The sequence below is a fragment of the Silurus aristotelis genome (assembly GCF_946808225.1).
Source record: "Silurus aristotelis genome assembly, chromosome: 6".
Classification (NCBI taxonomy): domain Eukaryota; kingdom Metazoa; phylum Chordata; class Actinopteri; order Siluriformes; family Siluridae; genus Silurus; species Silurus aristotelis.
The window spans coordinates 6516338-6536274 of NC_139579.1; the positions used below are offsets into that span (position 1 = coordinate 6516338).

Here is a 19937-nt window from a genome sequence, read left to right on the forward strand (position 1 = left end):
GGCATAACAGGGCGTGACCCAGTGATGTCCTCCTCTGCCTGCTAACTTTTCGAAAAGAACTACCTGGTAACTTCCTAAGACTTAAGGTAGGGAACACATGAAACCGATTTCAAAGGAGTAGCACTGAGGAATGTGGCGTTTCCTCGCAAAAAAAAAAAGTGGCACTAGAACACCGGCCAGACTACAGCCGTCTGCCAAAGTAGTTTGTGTGGGAACAGGGAAACCTGAAGAACTTGAATTGTGACTATATAAAGTCGGCCATCATATACTTTTAATCGCCCCGATTTCTAAACATCGGCATCGGGCAGAGAAAATCTCATTATCGGTCGCAGCATAGCGGACTTTCCGATCTGAAAAAGGTTTTCTCTGTGAAAGAAATGATGTAATTCTGCTTCCTACATCAGTCCTTGTATAACCTTGGAAAAAAGCAAGAGATGGACTTTTGTAGTAATTGTAGTCACCTTGTAGGACTGTGGCACTTCGGCTGGCCTCGGTGATGGGAGTGAAGGAGAAGGTGAGAGTCCGGGCAGATCCCAATCCTACACTGGAGGCGTTCTTCTGCACCTCGAGCAAACATCCAGGACAGGTATAAATACCATTGTGCATCATATAGCAATATTGTGTGCATGTTGTTTATAAATAAAATAAAAGAAAGCTAATTAATTCAATACTCTTATGTTAATTATATTTAGTAACTAATGAATTTGGCACATTTAAATAAATGTTTTTTTATTTTTATTAAATAGTTTGCATTTGTTAGACTTTATTTGGGTAATAAAAGTGTGTGTTTGTGTGTTTGTGTTTGTGTGTGTGTGTGTGTGTGTGTGTGTGTGTGTGTGTGTGTGTGTGTGTGTGTGTGTGTGTGTGTGTTTTACATAAAATATTACATTTTCTAATATAATCTATTTAACTGTTAATTCTTCTATCCTTTACTCGTTCACTCCCTCGATATGTGGAATCAGGATTTTCTCCTTTTAAGAGAAATTCTTGAACCCGGACATGAAAACGCTAAAGAATCCACTGCGCTAACTCTAGTTTCTGTTTTATACCGCCTTGGAATTGTTGTGCATGTTTTCAAGCGTGATAATACATTTAAAAAAATGCACTTCAAGTGCAAGGCAGAGACTAAACAAACTTGCGGTCCGCCACTTAATACGTTCCCGCGGGAACTCGGATTAGAACCATGTTCCACACGTTTAAAAAGGTTTACGTTGCAACCAGATGCGCGTTACATGTATGTTACTCCCCCTACATCTAACATTGATGGTTTGCCGTGGCAGATGTAAGGAACAATCCACAGCGAGGTGCCTATTTCACAATGTTCATGCACGATGCAGGGTGAATAGCTACCTGATGGACAGCATCAAAATCATGTAACGCAGACCTGTTGATTATCCCGCTTATGACCTGGACATTAGTCCGCATTGACAAGTCACTGACGCTGTTATTGATGCTCGCAGTGCAAAACTTGTGTGGACAAAAGTTTGTGGACACCTGTCCAATAGATTAGTATGTACTTTTTTTTTTTATATATATATCCCATTCCACAATGAGTCCCCATTTGCTGTTAGAATAACCTCCATGCTTCTCAAATGTTCCACTCGATTTTGGAGTGTGCGTGTAGAGATTTGTGTTATGTACTGGTGTAGGTGAGGTGATGAGGCCTGGGGGGGTGCAGCCAGGGTTCACATTCATCTTAAAGGTGTTTCATAGGGTGGAGGTCGGAGCTCCAAGATCATCCAGACTCCTGGCTTTGTGCACCGGTCAATTGCCATTCAGAAACAGGTCTTTGGGTCTCCAAGTTCAAGTGAAGGAAAAATGTCATTCAATCGCATCCAAAGACAAAATATAATTGTCTGGCTTTCAAACTGTTACCACAAAGTCAAAGAATCTCATATTCCTGGGAAATTCAGGTGTCCCAATACTTTTGTCCATGCAGTGTCTGTCTAAAACGGTTTTGCTCTAAATCATACAGTACACAGAGATAAAGTATTACAGTACATTTTTGAAAAGACGTTACGAAAGACCTTTCAGCCAATCAGAATCCAGTATTGAAAACGGCATAAGCGGAATAAAGCATCATATTAACGCATCGTTTATTAGTTTCCCTTTTCTTGTTTTATTCCTCAAAAAGCAAAAGCCCAGGTTAGATTTAGAATTGTTAAATATGTAGTAGTTGATGCTTTTGCCCATATTGAAGCATTTGTTTTTAAAAAGAAGCAGCTGCTTATGAAGTAAAAGAACTGTGAACTCAGCAACCACGTCTATAAATAGGTGTAATAGTGTGGTGTGTGGTTTTATTGAGGATATTTTCATGTGTTTGTTTGTTTTGCCCCCCATTCTCCGTTTCTCTCGTGTCTCTGTACAGAGTGTGGTGGAGAGTTTAAGTAAACAGACAGGCTTTTCCCAGCAACAGGTGCAGAGGTGGTTTCGCAGACGGCGCAACCAAGAGCGTCCGAACCAGCTCAAAAAGTTCAGGGAAGCAAGGTACATGCAAAACAGGCAAATCCCTAACGTGGTATTTGCATACAGGTGGTAAAAGTGGCCATTAAAATAATAAGAACACTGTTGCCAACGTACATATCTAACGCTATTTACAAATAAAGTTGTAGGGGGAAAAATGGATTGTGTAATAGCAACCGAGATGACTGAATAGTGAGAACTGTAGTTACTGGTATTGATTAGTTCTTATTCTAAAATAAGGTTCAGAATAGAATCTCTTTTATTTTGAACATACTTCCATCAACTATAGAGCATTTCAAAACTATATGTTTAATAGGTTTTTGAAATTATAGCTAAATGAAATGTAGGAATCTGTTTGCATTTGGTATGACGTGATCAGTTAATTGTCTTTTTATTTTTATTTAACTTTTTTAAATTTAATATAAAGTGACAAATAAAATTTAATTTGAACATTTCTCTCTGTTTCCGCAGTTGGAGATTTACATTTTACCTTCTTGCATTTTTCGCTGGTCTGGCTGTTCTCATTGACGTGAGTACATCAGAACTTGGGTGGAAATATTAGAAACCTGTGTGTGTGTGTGTGTGTGTGTGTGTGTATATATATGTATATATAGTCACCTTTATTTATATATATATATATATATATATATATATATATATATATATATTTATTATTTTTATTTTTTTTATGTATGTATAAGTATATGAAACTGTGTATCTGTGTGTGCAGAAACCCTGGTTCTACACAATGAAAGAGATGTGGAATGGCTTCCCAACATTGGTAATATTATATTAATTATATACTCTAATATTGTATACTGTTCATGCATGATTTCACAGCACTGTAAGTTATTTCTTTAGGATTTCTAATTTAAGAGTGTGTGTGTGTGTGTGTGTGTGTGTGTGTGTGTGTGTGTGTGTGTGTGTGTGTGTGTGTGTGTCAACTGCTCGAAGTGTAGTGTCATGGGCTGCTAGATGTGTTTGGAAAATTGTCTGCCAACGCATTTAATAATAATAATAATAATTATAGGCGCCTTACACGACACTCAAGGACACCTTACATACAGTTAAATTACATAAAACAATTAACAATAATAATCTAAAATAATACAACACTATACAACCAATAAGAAGTTTGCATACAATATGAAACACAAATAAGGAGCAGCGTAGCTTAAAGCCAGAGATCCAATGGGAACATACTAGGAAGAACTACGGAGAATGTGGGCATCGATCTAAAAGTTCGAGGAGGGGTATATGTTAAGAAAATGTGTTTATATACATGAGCTAACCTATCGCTATGTCAGGAGAGAGAAATGCTATCTGTCTCAGCCAGAGCAGAACCTGCTATGTTGTTTTTATTCTTGGACGCATGGATTCGTATTCAAAATCTCCCAACGATGGGGTTAAGGCTTAAGCTACGAGTCATAAGTAGCAGTTCTGGAAGGCCAAAGTCCAGCAGTTTGTTGATTACATCGCTCAAAGGTTTAAAGGGTCCGCTAGAGCAGGGAAAATAACCCTCGTCTTCAGGAGCAATCAATTATTGCAGCAGGTAAAGGACAACTTTTTAAAGCTGTCCCTTTCAAGTTTTTAAGTATTTCTGAGTTGTGGTACCTTCGAGACAGTGAGGCAGGACAAGAGTTTAGCAGGCTGCATAGTTGCCTGTTATGTTGCTATAAACATAAGTACCACAAAGTTGGAGGCCCACAATTGTACAGAATTGTATTGGATGTGGCAGCACAGAAATTTTCTCTTTACTTGAACTAGGAAACCTGTTCCAGCATGAGCACAAAGCCTAAGTAAACATTAGGTTTTCATTGGTTGGTCTATTATCAGAATTATTTCTCTGTTCACCATTTAGAAAGTGTGAAATATGGGGTTTGGGGTCAAGATCATCAATAAAATGTTGTTCTCCGAATAATTGGCGCACAGGTTTTTGTTACACAATTGTACAGCATGTTCTTAGATGCTGTAGCATTGCATTTTCCCCTTAACTGGACTCCCTAATCTGATTACAACATAGTAATGCACAAAGCCATCTTCATGAAGATATGGTGTTTGGAGTGGAAAAACTTGTTTTGCACAGAAGCCTGATCTCAAACCCACACTGAACACCTTTGGGATAATCACACAGACTGTACCTCAGACCTCCTCATTCAACAACAATACCTGAACTGGTCATGGCTATTTGAAAACAAAATTAACAAATTGAAAACCAGTCTATTCCTTTTAGTTGGTGTTTTAACAAAGTGTAGAATCCAGGGTTCTAATGGCAAAGAATCAGACTTTATTTCAGAAACAAAGTCAGGTGTGGAAGTATGCAAAATTCAATTCTATCAAAAGATGAAATGTTTTTTTTTTTTTTTTTTTTTTTTTTTTTTTTTTTTTTTTTTTTAACAATCTAGGTAACACCCTTATTCTTTTACCTCGTCTGCCACCATTATCTTAAAATAACTAGATACTTTCCAGTTACATGACATTATGGTGGCTGTTCTAATGCATCTCTATTTTATTATTTTTAATTTTTTTATTAAAGTAACAAAATGTGACTCAGTCATGGTTCAGGCCTTGGCCCGTTCATGAACTCCTCACCATACCTTTTAAATATACAGATGCTTTCACACACTTTTACGAAAAAGGTTAAAAAGTAAAAGTAACAGATGGCAAAGATTCAGTCAGCGCGAACAATTAAAAGTCCCATAAACTCACTAATTTGAGCCAAATAAGCATAAATTCTCATTGCCATGCTCTAAAATCTATTGGCAAGCCTTCCCAGAAGAAAGGAAACATATAACAGCTATGGAAGACTAAATCTGGAATGGGATGTTCAATAATCACATTGATTTAATGGCCATTTGTACACAAACTTCTGTCATAAAGTGTAGCAATGAACAAAACAAAAACTAGGGCTGAAACGAGTCCTTGAGTAATGCGAGTAATTCGAATACAAAAAAAGAATTTGCCTCTATGCTTTATTTAGTCCATTTAATTACACATGGAGCATCGTGTTTCCCCACAGACCATTATTACTGACGCACAACCAGCTAAACTCTGGAGAGCTATAGACAGGTAAACACAAGACACTGCAAAATCTCTCAGTTCTGATTTATTTTCTTCTGAGAAAACGAGAAATAAAGTTGGAATGACTGGTTTGTATAGAAATAAAATCCCAGAGCAGCTCCAGGTCCTCATGCAAATCCAGTCCAAATCTTTATTATTATTATTTTTTATTTAACAAACTCAAAGATTTAAACTGTGGGTTAAATGTCTGCCTTTCTCTCTCTTTTCCTCAGGTTCTTTTGCCTTCTCAGTACTGGTATTATATGATCGAACTGGGTTTTTACCTTTCACTCCTCTTCAGCGTGGCGTCAGATGTGAAGCGAAAAGTAAGTATCCAGATGTGTACAGCTTCTACAGAATGTCATTTCTAGGGCTGCTTCCTGTAGTGTTGTGTAAAGCCCAAGCAGGGATCATACAGGTTGGTATAATGTTCTTTGTGATCATCATTAGAAATGAATACTACAGTTTTTATGATTTGTATATTTGCATCAAGTAAAAAAAAAAACTACATTATATTATTAGAGGTATACTGTAGTTAAATTGCACAACAATTGTTTTTTTTTGTTTGTTTTGCCACAATATTATAATATAAGATTAATAATATAAAAACTCAGGATAATCTCTTAGAATTTACTTGATCTCAAGCAAGCAATGCAATATTAAGATGCACTATATGGACAGAAGTATTGAGACAAGTACGGATGTCCCCGATGGTTCGACTTAAGATTTTTCAATCTTACGATGACGATCCGACAAAAACGCAATTTCACGCAACAGGCAGCAGCGCACATGCACCACAGCTGGAATGAGCGCATCTCTCGCCCTGTGAGATGCTCCACTCTCGCTAGATTGGTCAAACAGCAATTGTAGTGATTAAAGCATGTCTTCCAAGCGCCTAAGTATATCTCCTGCTTGTAGGGGAAAAAGATGTCTCCATCGTAAGTAGAAATAAACTACCAGTATGTCGCTCTTCCACAAACTGTTACAACAACAATGAAGGCACACAGTTGTTTAGGATGTCTTTGTATGTGAGAGCATTCAGTATCCCTTTACAAACCCCTTCACCTGTTTCAGCATGATAATGCCCCTGTGCATAAAGCCAACTTTTGGAAAATCTGTTTTGCATGGTTTGCCATATTGAACACTTTCGGAATGAATGAACGCTGACTGCACTTCAGGCCCATCGTTTAACCAACATCAGTACGTGACTTTAACACTCTTGTGAATGAATCGGCACAAAGCTTTACGCTGAAATCTAATTAAACATCTTCAGAATAGTGGAGGATATTATTATGGGATATAGGGACTAAATGTGTTATGTAATGTGTAAAAAAAAAAAAAAAAAAAAAAGAGGCAGATTTGAATCTTATGATCAGGTGTTTAGAGCTTTAAATGGTTTTCTGTGAAGTCGTTGATGGAGCTCGGTATTGAGCGAAATTCCATGCTTAAACAGGGTTTCCGTGGAGTCTTAAAACGTCTAACTTTAAAGATCTGTATTTTTTTAAAAGTCTTAAATTCACTGTTCTAGGTCTTAAATAAATTGAAACAGGTCTTTAATTTTCTTAATTGAAATGCTCCAGTTCTTCTGTTTGTTTCTCTGTGTTGTCGTTCTTTCTTTCGCTAGTCCAAATCAAATTCATTGCATCTACAAACAAGACCAACACGTGACAGCCAATCAGCTTTTACATACATGTTTACTTATTTCTCAGCTATGGGGAAATACAAGTTTAATGATACTTGGTTTGAAAAAAACAAACAAAAAGAATTTAGGGCTGGTTAAGGCCAGTTACGAACAACATATTTGCGTGGGTGTTTTCGACATGCTGTCTTAGATTTAATTAGATTTAATTGTTAATGGTCTTGACTTGGTGAAAGGACAACTGAGTCACTACTGACTGCTCTTTTCCAGAATCAATACTTTATTGATCCCAAAGGGAAATTATTAGGTTGCAGCTGCTCACTATAAAATTATAGTAAAGAATAAAGGAAAAATAACATGTGAGAAAACAAGTTATGTTATTATTAAGTATAAATAAGTATAGATGCTGTACAATCAATGAATTTCCAATCTTATTGAAAATATACTACATTAAATGGGGGCGAAATGTCACACTACAATGATGGTTATACAAGTTATTGCACAAGTAACACTTATTATTGTTATTATTATTATTGCAGTAAAATTATTGCACATAATTGCCCAAGATATTAAAATGATATGTGTGGCATAAAAGTCTACATTCAACTATATTTATGTTGTCTATATCTATGTCATGGAGCAGCTGTTTAACACTCGGAGGGAGGAGTCATACAGTTTGACGGCCACAGACAGAGATGATCTCCTGTGGAGCTCTGCGATGCGTCGTGTTTGTATGATTCCGTCACTGAACGTACTCCTCAGACTGACCAGTGTTTTTACGTGATGGGTGGGAGGAGAAATAAACTCTCAAGTGCAGATGTGAAGCCTGATTACTTTGTAATATCTGGAAAAACTGTTGCTCGTGTAATCTTATGCACAAAATGTTTTGGCACTCCAATTCGTCAATGTCACAGTCTGAAATCTTCCTAGTTTAACCTTTGCCTCGAAACTACTAAACTAGAAGTTTCTTCTTTTCATGAAAATGGTGCAGCTGGACAGGAAAGTCTTGTTTATGTTGCATTAGGAAATGCAATACAAGCAGTTCAGTCCCGTGGCATTTTTTTTTTTGTGTGTTTTAATCGGCTCACAGATGCAGGCGAAGGGGTGGAGCAGGGAAACGTCGCCAGCTACAGTGCAGCAAAGGCGTATTTGAATATGAGAACAAGGTTATGAAAATGGATGCGGTAACACAACAAACGCAAAAGAGATGCTTGGGTAAATGCCATACTCAATACCCAGGAGGTTCAACATGCACTAATTAACTACTTTGTTTGGATTCAAATCCAGCAGGAAAATGACCATTTATACATTTTATTACAATAGTAAAGTTCAGATAACAGCACTAGTGTGCAAGTACAAATGATATAGAAATTGGTTTGCGTTTCTATTGTACTCCCATGGAGCGTAAAAAGCCGAACACTACACAGTGGATCATTTGGTAGATCTTTAACCTCAATTGACCCTTTTCTTCTTTCTCTCTCCTTCTCTCCTTCTTGTTCTGTCCATTTCTTGCAGGACTTCAAGGAACAGATTGTTCACCATGTTGCCACCATTCTCTTGATCAGTTTCTCCTGGTGTGTGAACTACATTAGAGCAGGAACTCTGATAATGCTGGTGCACGATGCTGCAGATTATCTGCTCGAGGTACAACCATCTTGGACTTTATTCAGAAATATGACCGTTTATTGCAGGTCAACATTCAGTGATCAATTTTGCACAGGAAAAAAAAACCAACAGGTGGGAGGAAGATGGAAAATCTGTCAAACCCAACATACACACATACAAGACAGACATCATGCAAAACACAGACAGTAACCTAAACCCACGAGCTGTGAGGGTGCAGCACAACCTGCTGAGCCTCAGGCATTGATCTAGAAATATCTCCTGCGTATTCTGAGCATTGTGGCGTAATTTAAAAAATTGGCAGGTCTGGATTTCAAATTCTTGAAGCAATAATAATAATAATAATAATAATAATAATAATAATAATAATAATAATAATGAGATAAGGAAGTACAAGTTGTTAAGGGCATAAGTACTGTAATGCACATGATGTAAAAGTCAAAGCCCTCATAGTGGTCCAATATTTAATCCGTGACTTGCACAATGGACATTTTAATTTCTTTTATAATGAACTTCCTCACAGATGAGCAAGCGGGTTTTGTTCCTTTCAAGATTTCTTCCTCATACCATCTCAGGGAGTTTTTTCTCGTCACTGTCACCACTGGCTCGCTCGTTAGGGAGAAATGTATCGGAAACAATCCAACTTTATACCCTTTTTATCTCTGTAAAACCGCTTTGGGACAATTTCCACGGTCATATATGCTATACACATGAAGTTGAATTTAACTAAATTCGCATACGTTTGTTATTTCAGCTCTAATGTAATAAGAGCATTGTATTAGATCATTTTTTTATGCGGATAGATGATGATGCTAACATTCTCAATCTTGGATGTCCATTTCACCAGTTTATGGGTTTTTCTGGACCAGTTTTGAACGTAATATCCACTGCATATCAGGAACTAGACTTATCTAAACCAGTTGTCTAACTATACCAATTGTTCCTTTTCAATATTGCCTGTTTTTCCTGTTTCCAACACGTCATTTTTTTTCACATCAAATATATTTTCACAATATTCCTGTTTCCAGCTGTGAAAGCTGACTGAAAAGTGGTTGAGCCACAAAAAGGATGGTGTTCATTTGTAGCTAAATGATTCTTCATTCTAGTTCTTGCAATACAAAATAAAAATGCAGTTTAATCAAAACCGCATTTACACTGCCACCTGGTGGAATCTCAAAGACATGACGCCAGAGCTAACCGTCTCCGTCTCTCTTCTGTTTTGCTTTAGTCAGCCAAAATGTTTAACTACGCCGGATGGAGAAAGACGTGCAACTATATCTTCATTCTCTTCGCCGCTGTCTTCTTCATCACAAGACTTGTCATCCTCCCATTCTGGTGAGAGATTCCCATTGATCAGATGGATTATGTGACCTGATCTTGTGATGTGTTTTTGGGGGGTCTGTGCTGTTTTTCTTATTTAGGTGCAAACCAGATTCAGTTGATTTCATTTTTATTTATATTTATTGTTTCAGGATCATGCACTGTACATGGGTCTATCCAGTGACCCTCTATGCTCCCTTCTTTGGTTATTACTTTTTCAACGGACTTCTGCTGGTGCTCCAGTGCCTGCACATCTTCTGGTTTTTGCTCATTCTGCGCATGGCGATCAAATTTCTTCCCGGCAATGTGAGTCTTTATTACACCCCCCCCCCCCCCCCCCTTATTTATTTTATTTTGTATTTTATTTTTGAATGTCTGTTCTCTTACTTTTTTTCCTCTACAGAGAATCATTCTGTAATGCTTTTATGCATGATCTGCTCATCGTCATTATAAATGCATGGGATATGGCAAAATAAAAGCTGGCATTAGAACGCAGCATCTCGATACACGAACAGTTCAGCCTTAGCTCTCTGGTGTGCAGGGTTGCCAGGTCTCAGCAAAATTTTGATATTTACTTTGTGTTTTAATTCAATAAGTTTTTCCTCCCACAACTTTGCTTCAAAACCGTTTTTATTAACCCTGGCAACCCTGCCAGTGTGACTGTCCCGAGGGTGTATTTGTGGAGCAAATCAGCTCTCGGTAGCTTAAATAAATGTTTTAATCCAATAGCTGCGCTTATTTACTCTGTGCAAAAGTATTGGCGCAGACAAAATGATATCTCGATATTTTGCAGAGTGTGTTATTGTGCTGGTACATTAAGGACTGCAGTGGACAGCTGACTCCAAAACTTTTTAATATTCTTCTGATCCTATGTGGTGGTCAGTTCACAGCAGTGACAGATTCATCGTTTTCAATAAGTTTAAATAGATTTTCTTATTGCATTTTAACCTTTTATAAAGCCTTTATATATATATACCAAAAGTTTGGACACACCTTCTCATTCAGAGAGTTTTCTTTATTGTCATGACTATGAAAATTGTAGATTCACACTGAAGGCATCAAAACTATGAATTAACACGTGGAATTATATATGGAATTATATACATAACAAAAAAGTGTGAAACAACTGAAAATATGTCTTATTGTAGGTTCTTCAAAGTAGCCACCTTTTGCTTTGATTACTGCTTTGCACACTCTTGGCATTCTCTTGATGAGCTTCAAGAGGTAGTCACCTGAAATGGTCTTCCAACAGTCTTGAAGGAGTTCCCTGTGAGATGCTTGGCACTTGTTGGCCCTTTTGCCTTCACTCTGCGGTCCAGCTCACCCCTAAACCATCTCGATTGGGTTCAGGTCCGGTGACTGTGGAGGCCAGGTCATCTGGCGCAGCACCCCATCACTCTCCTTCTTGGTCAAATAGCCCTTGATGCCTTCAGTGTGACTCTACAATTTTCATAGTCATGAAAATAAAGAAAACTCTTTGAATGAGAAGCTGTGGCCAAACTTTTGGTCTGTACTGTATATATATATATATATATATATATATATATATATATATATATATATATATATATATATATATATATATATATATATATAAAATGTGAATCATCTTTAGAGTGAAATCAGTTTTTTATATAAATTAAATGTAATATTAATATAACATATACATATTATAACATCCTGTATTTTAGTAGCTGATTTTTTTTGAGGGGAGAAAAAAAATGGCACTTTTTATGTGATACTGATTAACTATATGAAATTATATAAATGTACACATTTTCTGCCCCCATATCTTGAATTCTGTTATCATTCCAAATGCATTATAATAAACGGAATCATGCAGTGAAATAACTCACTATAAAAGAGCATGTGCACTAGTCTAATCTACTAGACGTCATCACGTAATGTAGGTGTGTATAAAATATATAGTATCTGTCAATCGATGAATATATGTAATCGTGATTATAAAGTATTCTATTTTAATATAATTATAGTGTTTCAAGCTACGTAATTTATCAGGACACCAAACTGAACTTTTGCTGTGTTTCCACACGGACGGTTTTAATTGCCGGATGTGTGCACCATGCGTTTTGTTTTTTTGTCTTAACAGTTCCTGATAAAAGTGGGCTACATACACAATTTAAATATCTTTAAAAAGAAGACACTTTAAGCTTTCCTGTCCATAATCAAAGTCAATATTACTCAAAAAAGATTAAAAGTTATAGAAAGTTATAAATGATGAAGTGCCATGAATATAAATTTCCTGAATTGAAAAAAAATTTTTTCTCCATATATAAATATAAGAAATCAGTAATCTAGCAATCCAGAAAATGGGTAATGTGTTAAAACCAAATTGTCTCATGAGTTTATATTTTAAATGGAATGAAGATGAGATTCCTACAAACATTTATCTGAGACTATGTCTGGTTTGGCCCTTCCCTCCCCTCCCCACCCCGCCCCAGCCATGCCCAAATTCCCTCCTGATTTGTGAAAATGAAGAATTTTGGCAAGACAAATTTACCAGAGGAGGGATTCGGTTCTAATTGTTGCGTACACCTCATGGAATATCAGTGATACATATGAGGTGTATCCCCCTAGTATAAATAAATGTTCTCACTGCATCTGCATAAATGTTCAGTTAAAATACAGAATTTTTTTATACTCAATTATTTATTTATTTTAAATGCATCACTAAATCCTTTGTTCTGCAGCACATTGTGGAAGATGAGCGTAGTGACAAAGAGGAGACTGACGACTCCGAGGAAGAGGACGAGGACGAGGTGCAGGAGAGACGCCCCAAGACGAAAAACGGACCTCTCCAGAACGGCCACTCCGCCTCCAATAACAACCACCACCGCAAGATGGAGTGATGGGGTACGGAGAAGAGGAGTTGAGCAGAAGTATTGTTCTCTCCTGTTCTCTGCCACACTTATACACACATCCTGACTAATAGATTGAGGCTGCTGGTTTGAAAGATCGGCTTACACACATACAGTCAGACGAACACCTCTGACCGAGTATAAGGTTCACATTTAAACACTAATCCCCCCCGCAAAAAAATAATGTCAAATCATTGTAACGGTCAGTTTTTTGTTTTAGTAAAAAATATGCACTGAATCCTGCAGCAGAAATCTCCAGGCAGTGACTTTTCCTCAACCTGCTTTAGTAAATGACCTGCCTATCGCCTGGTTAATGTGAAGCCCTCACTCGTCCCCCGTCTTTCTTTCCAGCCTTACTACTGTCGTCTCTCATCACACGCAAACACTGTAAATGCGTCATTCCGTACCTGAAGCCAAACTCGGATCTTGAGTCGATTTCACCAAGCGGCCTTTAGCTAGGTCTCCAAAACACATTCCTAGTGTGTGTGTGTGTGTGTATGACACACACTCGCACTGCCATCAGCCCTCATGTGTACTGCCCATGTTTTCAGTTGCACTATACCTTAATGTTGCTACACGCTACCACTGCGCTAGTGATGATGCCCTGAGCGTAGAGGACCACTGATCAACATTCCCACTTAAACACACTCAGATTATAACCTGATACGTCAATTTTAAAACCGAACAGCACGGTACAGAACAACCTTCAATTCTCTCTTAGCTCGAATAAAGACACCTACATTGTCCAGACCCGCCATCCTGAAGCCGAATGTCGAATTATTCTGCCTTCAGTGCCTTAAATTTGCCCGGGAAATTTATCACCACTCGAACATCTCGAATCGACGTTATTAATAAACTCAGCGTCCAAAATTAAAGATTTGCTCCAAGTCGAACAAGGAAATTTTTTTTATTTAATTTCGTCTAAAACGATTGCTCACATTATGATTTTACTGTATTTTTTTTTTCTTTTATAGGTTTTTTTTTTATGATTTTTTATTTTTTTTTTATGTTCGTGTTCATTTCGTCTTTTTACACGAGGTCCACGTTTCTTTGCGAAGATTCCAAGACATTTCAGTTTTGAACATTTTTGATGGAATGCCATAAATGTAAAATAAATAAATAAATGTTTAATATTGATAGTTTAATATGTATAATAGTTAAAAAAAAAAATGGGTTGAGTTTCTGGAGTCAGCTGTTTTGGGGGAAGGGGGTAATGAGAGGGAATTTCCATAAGAAAATGTAATTTCCAAACAAACGTGATCAGAATGGCCAGGTGAGAGGGAGGGGGTGTTTTTACCAAATAAAGGTAGTAGTTCAATCATAAGCCACTGCTGTAGTATTAATAAGATAAAGAGTCAGTATTTATCTTCATTAGGCCTTAAGGTGCACTTTATAAAGCTTCGCTGCAATGAAATAAAGCCCAGAGTACGAGTGTAGGTCGGAGCGCTTTATAGCCGAGTCACTTTGTAACACTATGCATCTGTAAAACTCGTAAAGCTTCAACAAGGCTGAAACACTGAAACAGACACGAGACGTTTATGGGCTAAAGAAGGAAACATGCCCGTGTGTAGAATCATTGGTGGAAATTTTTTATCGTCCAGCAAACTTCTCGACTTTTCAGCCAGAGTAAGAATTAATAGCGAGAAAACACCTAAGATTAAGGATAGGAATATGATTGCGTATAATGTTTACATGTTGTGGTCTTGTTTATTTTCTGAATCCTGTTAAGGCTTTTGCTGAATCACTGATCCAGCCGCCTGAGCGTTTTCACTTTTCTCAAGCGCTCTCGTTCCTGTTACCTCCGCTCTCCAAAGCGCGTTCGTCGTTATTTCGGTACAATCCATTCATGCCACTGAGCTTTGACTTCACCTTAAATACCCTGAAAGCGGCCTTGATTTTGTTTTACTACATGGTTCCTGGAAAAAAAAAAACGTATGCAGACGATGTCGCCTCGAATCTAAAAAGCAATCCGTACTGAAGCAGATATGATAGGATTAAACTTCCAGATAATTCCTGTAATTACTCTCTTCAGTCTCTTCCAACCTTTTCATTTATATTCCTCTCTTTTCTGTTTTCCCCCCTCTCCTTATCGAAGTGAGTCCCCTGACAACCGAATGCCAAAACCAATTCAACCAAATTAAATCTCATTATCCATTGTCTACATCCCTGATACACACAAAAACCTGATCGGTGGCACGACTGCCAGTGTTTTTATGTTGTATTTTGTATCATCATTATGCAATTTAAGATAAAAGACTGTGGATTACCAAACTTTTGGACTTTGTGTATTTGTTTTTTGCTTGGGCTGCGGTTTTGGGAAGAGGGAGGTGTTATACAGCGAGCAGCAGAAATTTCGTGTTTAGTGTCTGTATTCTATTATCTGACATTATATGCCAATATGATTAGTAGCATAAATATAACGGAATATAAAAGAAACACTAATTTGACCTACGTCCATGGCCATAGTGATCGCTCTGAGGGTTTAATATGATGAGTATTATTTTTGTCAGTTTATTTCTCAAGGATCTGACATCATTATTACACTCATTCTACAAATGTCCTCGTTGTGCAGAGTGGTTCGAAGCGTCACGTGTACCAAATGATAGTTTTGGGATTTCGCATAATGTTTTGGGTGTCATATATTCGCATAATGCAATTTTACTTATTCTAATGAGCGTTGCTAGGGCACGTTATTGTTTTGCAATTCACTTATTTAGAGCTTTAATATGCATAATCACAAAGTTACAATTCTCCTTAATGAGCTGCTTTGATATACAGCGATTACGCATAACATTACGACCACCTGCCTAATATTGTGTCGGTCCCCCCTTTTGCTGCCAAAACTGTCCTGACGCGTCGAGCATCAACGGCAGTGACGTCTTCAGCAAATCCAGCTACAGGAGCTTGTCTGTAGGAACGGACTGCCAGTTCTCCCACACCACCCCACTGCTACACTCCCTTCACTGGCTTCCAGTAGCTGCACGTATATGATTCAAAACACTGATGCTTGCCTACAAGGCCAAAAATGGACCAGCAACATCTTACCTCAGTGACCTCATCACATCTCGCACTGCACCACGCTGTCTGAGATCCTCCAGCACTGCTCGACTGGTACCACCTTCTCTCAGTATGAGAGGTAAATATACTTCAAGGCTCTTCTCTGTTCTGGCACCGAGGTGGTGGAATGAACTTCCCCTAGATGTCCGTACAGCAGAGTCCCTGATTATCTTCAAGCGACGACTGAAGACCTACCTCTTCCTGAAACACCTAAATGAGCACTTTCCAAGTTTGTAGAATTCTAATTATATTTATATTGAGTTTGTAATCTTGCGTACCAGTGTAGATTTATTCATTACTAGAGATTTAAAGCACTTTTGTACGTCGCTCTGGATAAGGGCGTCTGCTAAATGCCGCAAATGTAAATGTCTGTAGGAACGGACTGCACGGGGCCCAGTGAGCCGCCCATGACCACTGTACTTGTGGTACTGTACTTAAGTTGATTTTTTCTTTATTTCTTTTTTGGCAACATTTTACACAAATATCTGTGCTTTCTACTTCATGTTCAAACCAAACTCGGTACTAAGTTTTAATCTATTTGGCGACGGGATCAATCAATCAACCACTGGTGTATCATTTCCTGGCTCTCTCACACCACAGACATATTCTAGCCTATGAAGATAACAACAAGCAGGGCAGAAGGCAACAGAAGTCTGGGGTATAAATTAAATGACTGAGAACAGAGACATTCCCTATCACCTGATCATCATCGTTTCTCTGTTTGTGTTCTATATGGTGGATGTTCAGCCTGGATACATTCATTAGATAATAATATTTGCAATACTTTTGTATTAATATATTAATATGATGTGAGGTCCAGTTACCAGCGTGACACTAAAACAGGTAATAGTAATGACTACTTCTTACTTAAGTACATGTCGGAGCCCAAACTTCTTTACTGTAACTTGATTGAAAAAGTGTAGTCAGTACTTTAACTTTTACCAGAGTCTTTTAAAACCTACTTGAGTGAAGGATGTGTGTACTTTTGCCGTCACTGTCGCCGGTTCACCACTGTTCCTTTCTTGGACCACTTTCGATAGATACTGACCAGTGCAGAACAGGAACATCCCACAAGAGCCGCAGATATGGAGATGCTCTGACCCAGTCGTCTAGACGTCACAATTTGGCCCTATTTAAACTCGCTCAAATCCTTACGCTAGCCCATTTTTCCTGCTTCAAACACGTCAACTTTGAAGACAAAATGTTCACTTGCTGCCTAATAAATCCCACCCACTAACAGTTGCCATGATGAAGAGATATTCAGTGTTATACTCTTCACCCCTCAATGTTATAATGTCAGTGTTATGCCTGGTTGGTTTATGTATATGTAACAAACACTGCTATTCTTTAAACACATTGGTTAGCATAACATAAATTACAAGGCAGACAGGTTAGTTTTGGAGAGAGAGTGAGAAAGGTAGACTGTTCGAAAGACATATGGAGAGAGAGTGTATGTGCTACAGGTACAGCACTGATGTACATTTACATACTGTCATATATATATATATACACACACAGTGGGTACGGAAAGTATTCAGACCCCCTTAAATGTTTCACTCTTTGTTATATTGCAGCTATTTGCTAAAATCATTTAGGTTCATTCTTCTTCCTCATGAATGTACACATAGCACCCCATACTGACAGAAAAACACAGAATTGTTGACATTGTTGCAGATTTATTAAAAAAGAAAAACTGAAATATCACATGGTCCTAAGTATTCAGACCCTTTGCTCAGTATTTAGTAGAAGCCCCCTTTTGATCTAATACAGCCAGGAGTCTTTTTGGGAAAGATGCAACAAGTCTTTCACACCTGGATTTGGGGATCCTCTGCCATTCCTCCTTGCAGGTCCTCTCCAGTTCTGTCAGGTTGGATGGTAAACGTTGGTGGACAGCCATTTTTAGGTCTCTCCAGAGATGCTCAATTGGGTTTAAGTCAGGGCTCTGGCTGGGCCATTCAAGAACAGTCACGGAGTTGTTGTGAAGCCACTCCTTCGTTATTTTAGCTGTGTGCTTAGGGTCATTGTCTTGTTGGAAGGTAAACCTTCGGCCCAGTCTGAGGTCCAGAGCACTCTGGACCTCAGACTGGGGTCCAGAGCACTCTGGAGAAGGTTTTTGTCCAGGATATCCCTGTACTTGGCCGCATTCATCTTTCCCTCGATTGCAACCAGTCGTCCTGTCCCTGCAGCTGAAAAACACCCCCACAGCATGATGCTGCCACCACCATGCTTCACTGTTGGGACTGTATTGGACAGGTGATGAGCAGTGCCTGGTTTTCTCCACACATACCGCTTAGAATTAAGGCCAAAAAGTTCTATTTTGGTCTCATCAGATCAGAGAATCTTATTTCTCACCATCTTGGAGTCCTTCAGGTGTTTTTTTAGCAAACTCCATGCGGGCTTTCATGTGTCTTACACTGAGGAGAGGCTTCCATCGGGCCACTGCCATAAAGCCCCAACTGGTGGAGGGCTGCAGTGATGGTTGACTTTCTACAACTTTCTCCCATCTCCTGACTGCATCTCAGGAGCTCAGCCACAGTGATCTTTGGGTTCTTCTTTACCTCTCTCACCAAGGCTCTTCTCCCCTGATAGCTCAGTTTGGCCGGTCGGCCAGCTCTAGGAAGGGTTCTGGTCGTCCCAAACGTCTTCCATTTGAGGATTATGGAGGCCACTGTGCTCTTAGGAACCTTAAGTGCAGCAGAAATCTTTTTGTAACCTTGGCCAGATCTGTGCCTTGCCACAATTCTTTCTCTGAGCTCTTCAGGCAGTTCCTTTGACCTCATGATTCTCATTTGCTCTGACATGCATTGTGATCTGGAAGGTCTTATATAGACAGGTGTGTGGCTTTCCTAATCAAGTCCAATCAGTATAATCAAACACAGCTGGACTCAAATGAAGGTGTAGAACCATCTCAAGGATGATCAGAAGAAATGGAAAGCACCTGAGTTAATATATGAGTGTCACAGCAAAGGGTCTGAATACTTAGGACCATGTGATATTTCAGTTTTTCTTTTTTAATAAATCTGCAACAATGTCAACAATTCTGTGTTTTTCTGTCAATATGGGGAGCTGTGTGTACATTCATGAGGAAGAAGAATGAACTTAAATGATTTTAGCAAATGGCTGCAATATAACAAAGAGTGAAAAATTTAAGGGGGTCTGAATACTTTCCATACCCACTGTATATATACAGTACAGACCAAAAGTTTGGACACACCGTCTCATTCAAAGAGTTTTCTTTATTTTCATGACTATGAAATTTTGTAGAGAAAAAACCTCATTAAAATAAATAGCTGAAAAGACAAAATTGTGACTATATGGTACAAAATGCCTCCTAAAGGAAGTGTTTGCTAATGTTACGTTTGACTAGAAGTTATACTTCCTGATCTCCGACCAGGAAATAGAGAGGAAAAAAAAAAAAGAAAAACACCCTCAGAATTCCAGTTTAGGAGCTTAGATCTTCTCCCCCAATTTCTGTAAGTGACATCAAATCAAATTGACATTGCAGGAGGTAAATATTCACTTCAACATTTTGTAGAGGTGTGGAGGTGGCAAACAAACAGCGCCCACTTTCGGGTTAGATGAACACAGCATAGGATTTGAGATATTTGTTCTGTTTTCATGTGCATCATGAAACAGCTGGATGTTTTTTTTTTTTTTTTTTTTAATAAGTGTAATAAACCTTTTACAGCCATCTGTGTGATGTGAAGGTTTTTTAAGTTCACATTATGTTGAGTCTTAGGATATGAACAACACTTGTTTTATATACACTATTACCAAAAGTATTGGGTCACCTAGTCATAAGTATTGTGTCCTTTTTTTGAGCATCACATTCTACATTTAGTCCTGATCTTATAATTCCCTCCACTCTTCTTGGAAGATGTTCCACTAAATTTTGG

General features: G+C 38.2%; 1 protein-coding gene across 3 annotated transcripts in view; it reads left to right on the plus strand.

Moving 5' to 3' along the window:
* Positions 1 to 15255, plus strand: part of cers2a (ceramide synthase 2a) — a 34659-nt gene extending 19404 nt beyond the window's left edge. For all 3 annotated transcript variants that reach the window (XM_083544383.1, XM_083544382.1, XM_083544384.1), the window contains 9 exons: positions 469 to 586; positions 2369 to 2487; positions 2935 to 2992; positions 3194 to 3244; positions 5757 to 5849; positions 8678 to 8806; positions 10014 to 10120; positions 10258 to 10411; positions 12817 to 15255. In XM_083544383.1, coding sequence (XP_083400509.1) covers positions 469 to 586; positions 2369 to 2487; positions 2935 to 2992; positions 3194 to 3244; positions 5757 to 5849; positions 8678 to 8806; positions 10014 to 10120; positions 10258 to 10411; positions 12817 to 12975 — 988 coding nt within the window. In that variant the 3' untranslated portion in view covers positions 12976 to 15255. The remainder of the gene's footprint in view (positions 1 to 468; positions 587 to 2368; positions 2488 to 2934; positions 2993 to 3193; positions 3245 to 5756; positions 5850 to 8677; positions 8807 to 10013; positions 10121 to 10257; positions 10412 to 12816) is intronic.
* Positions 15256 to 19937: the final 4682 nt, after the last annotated feature.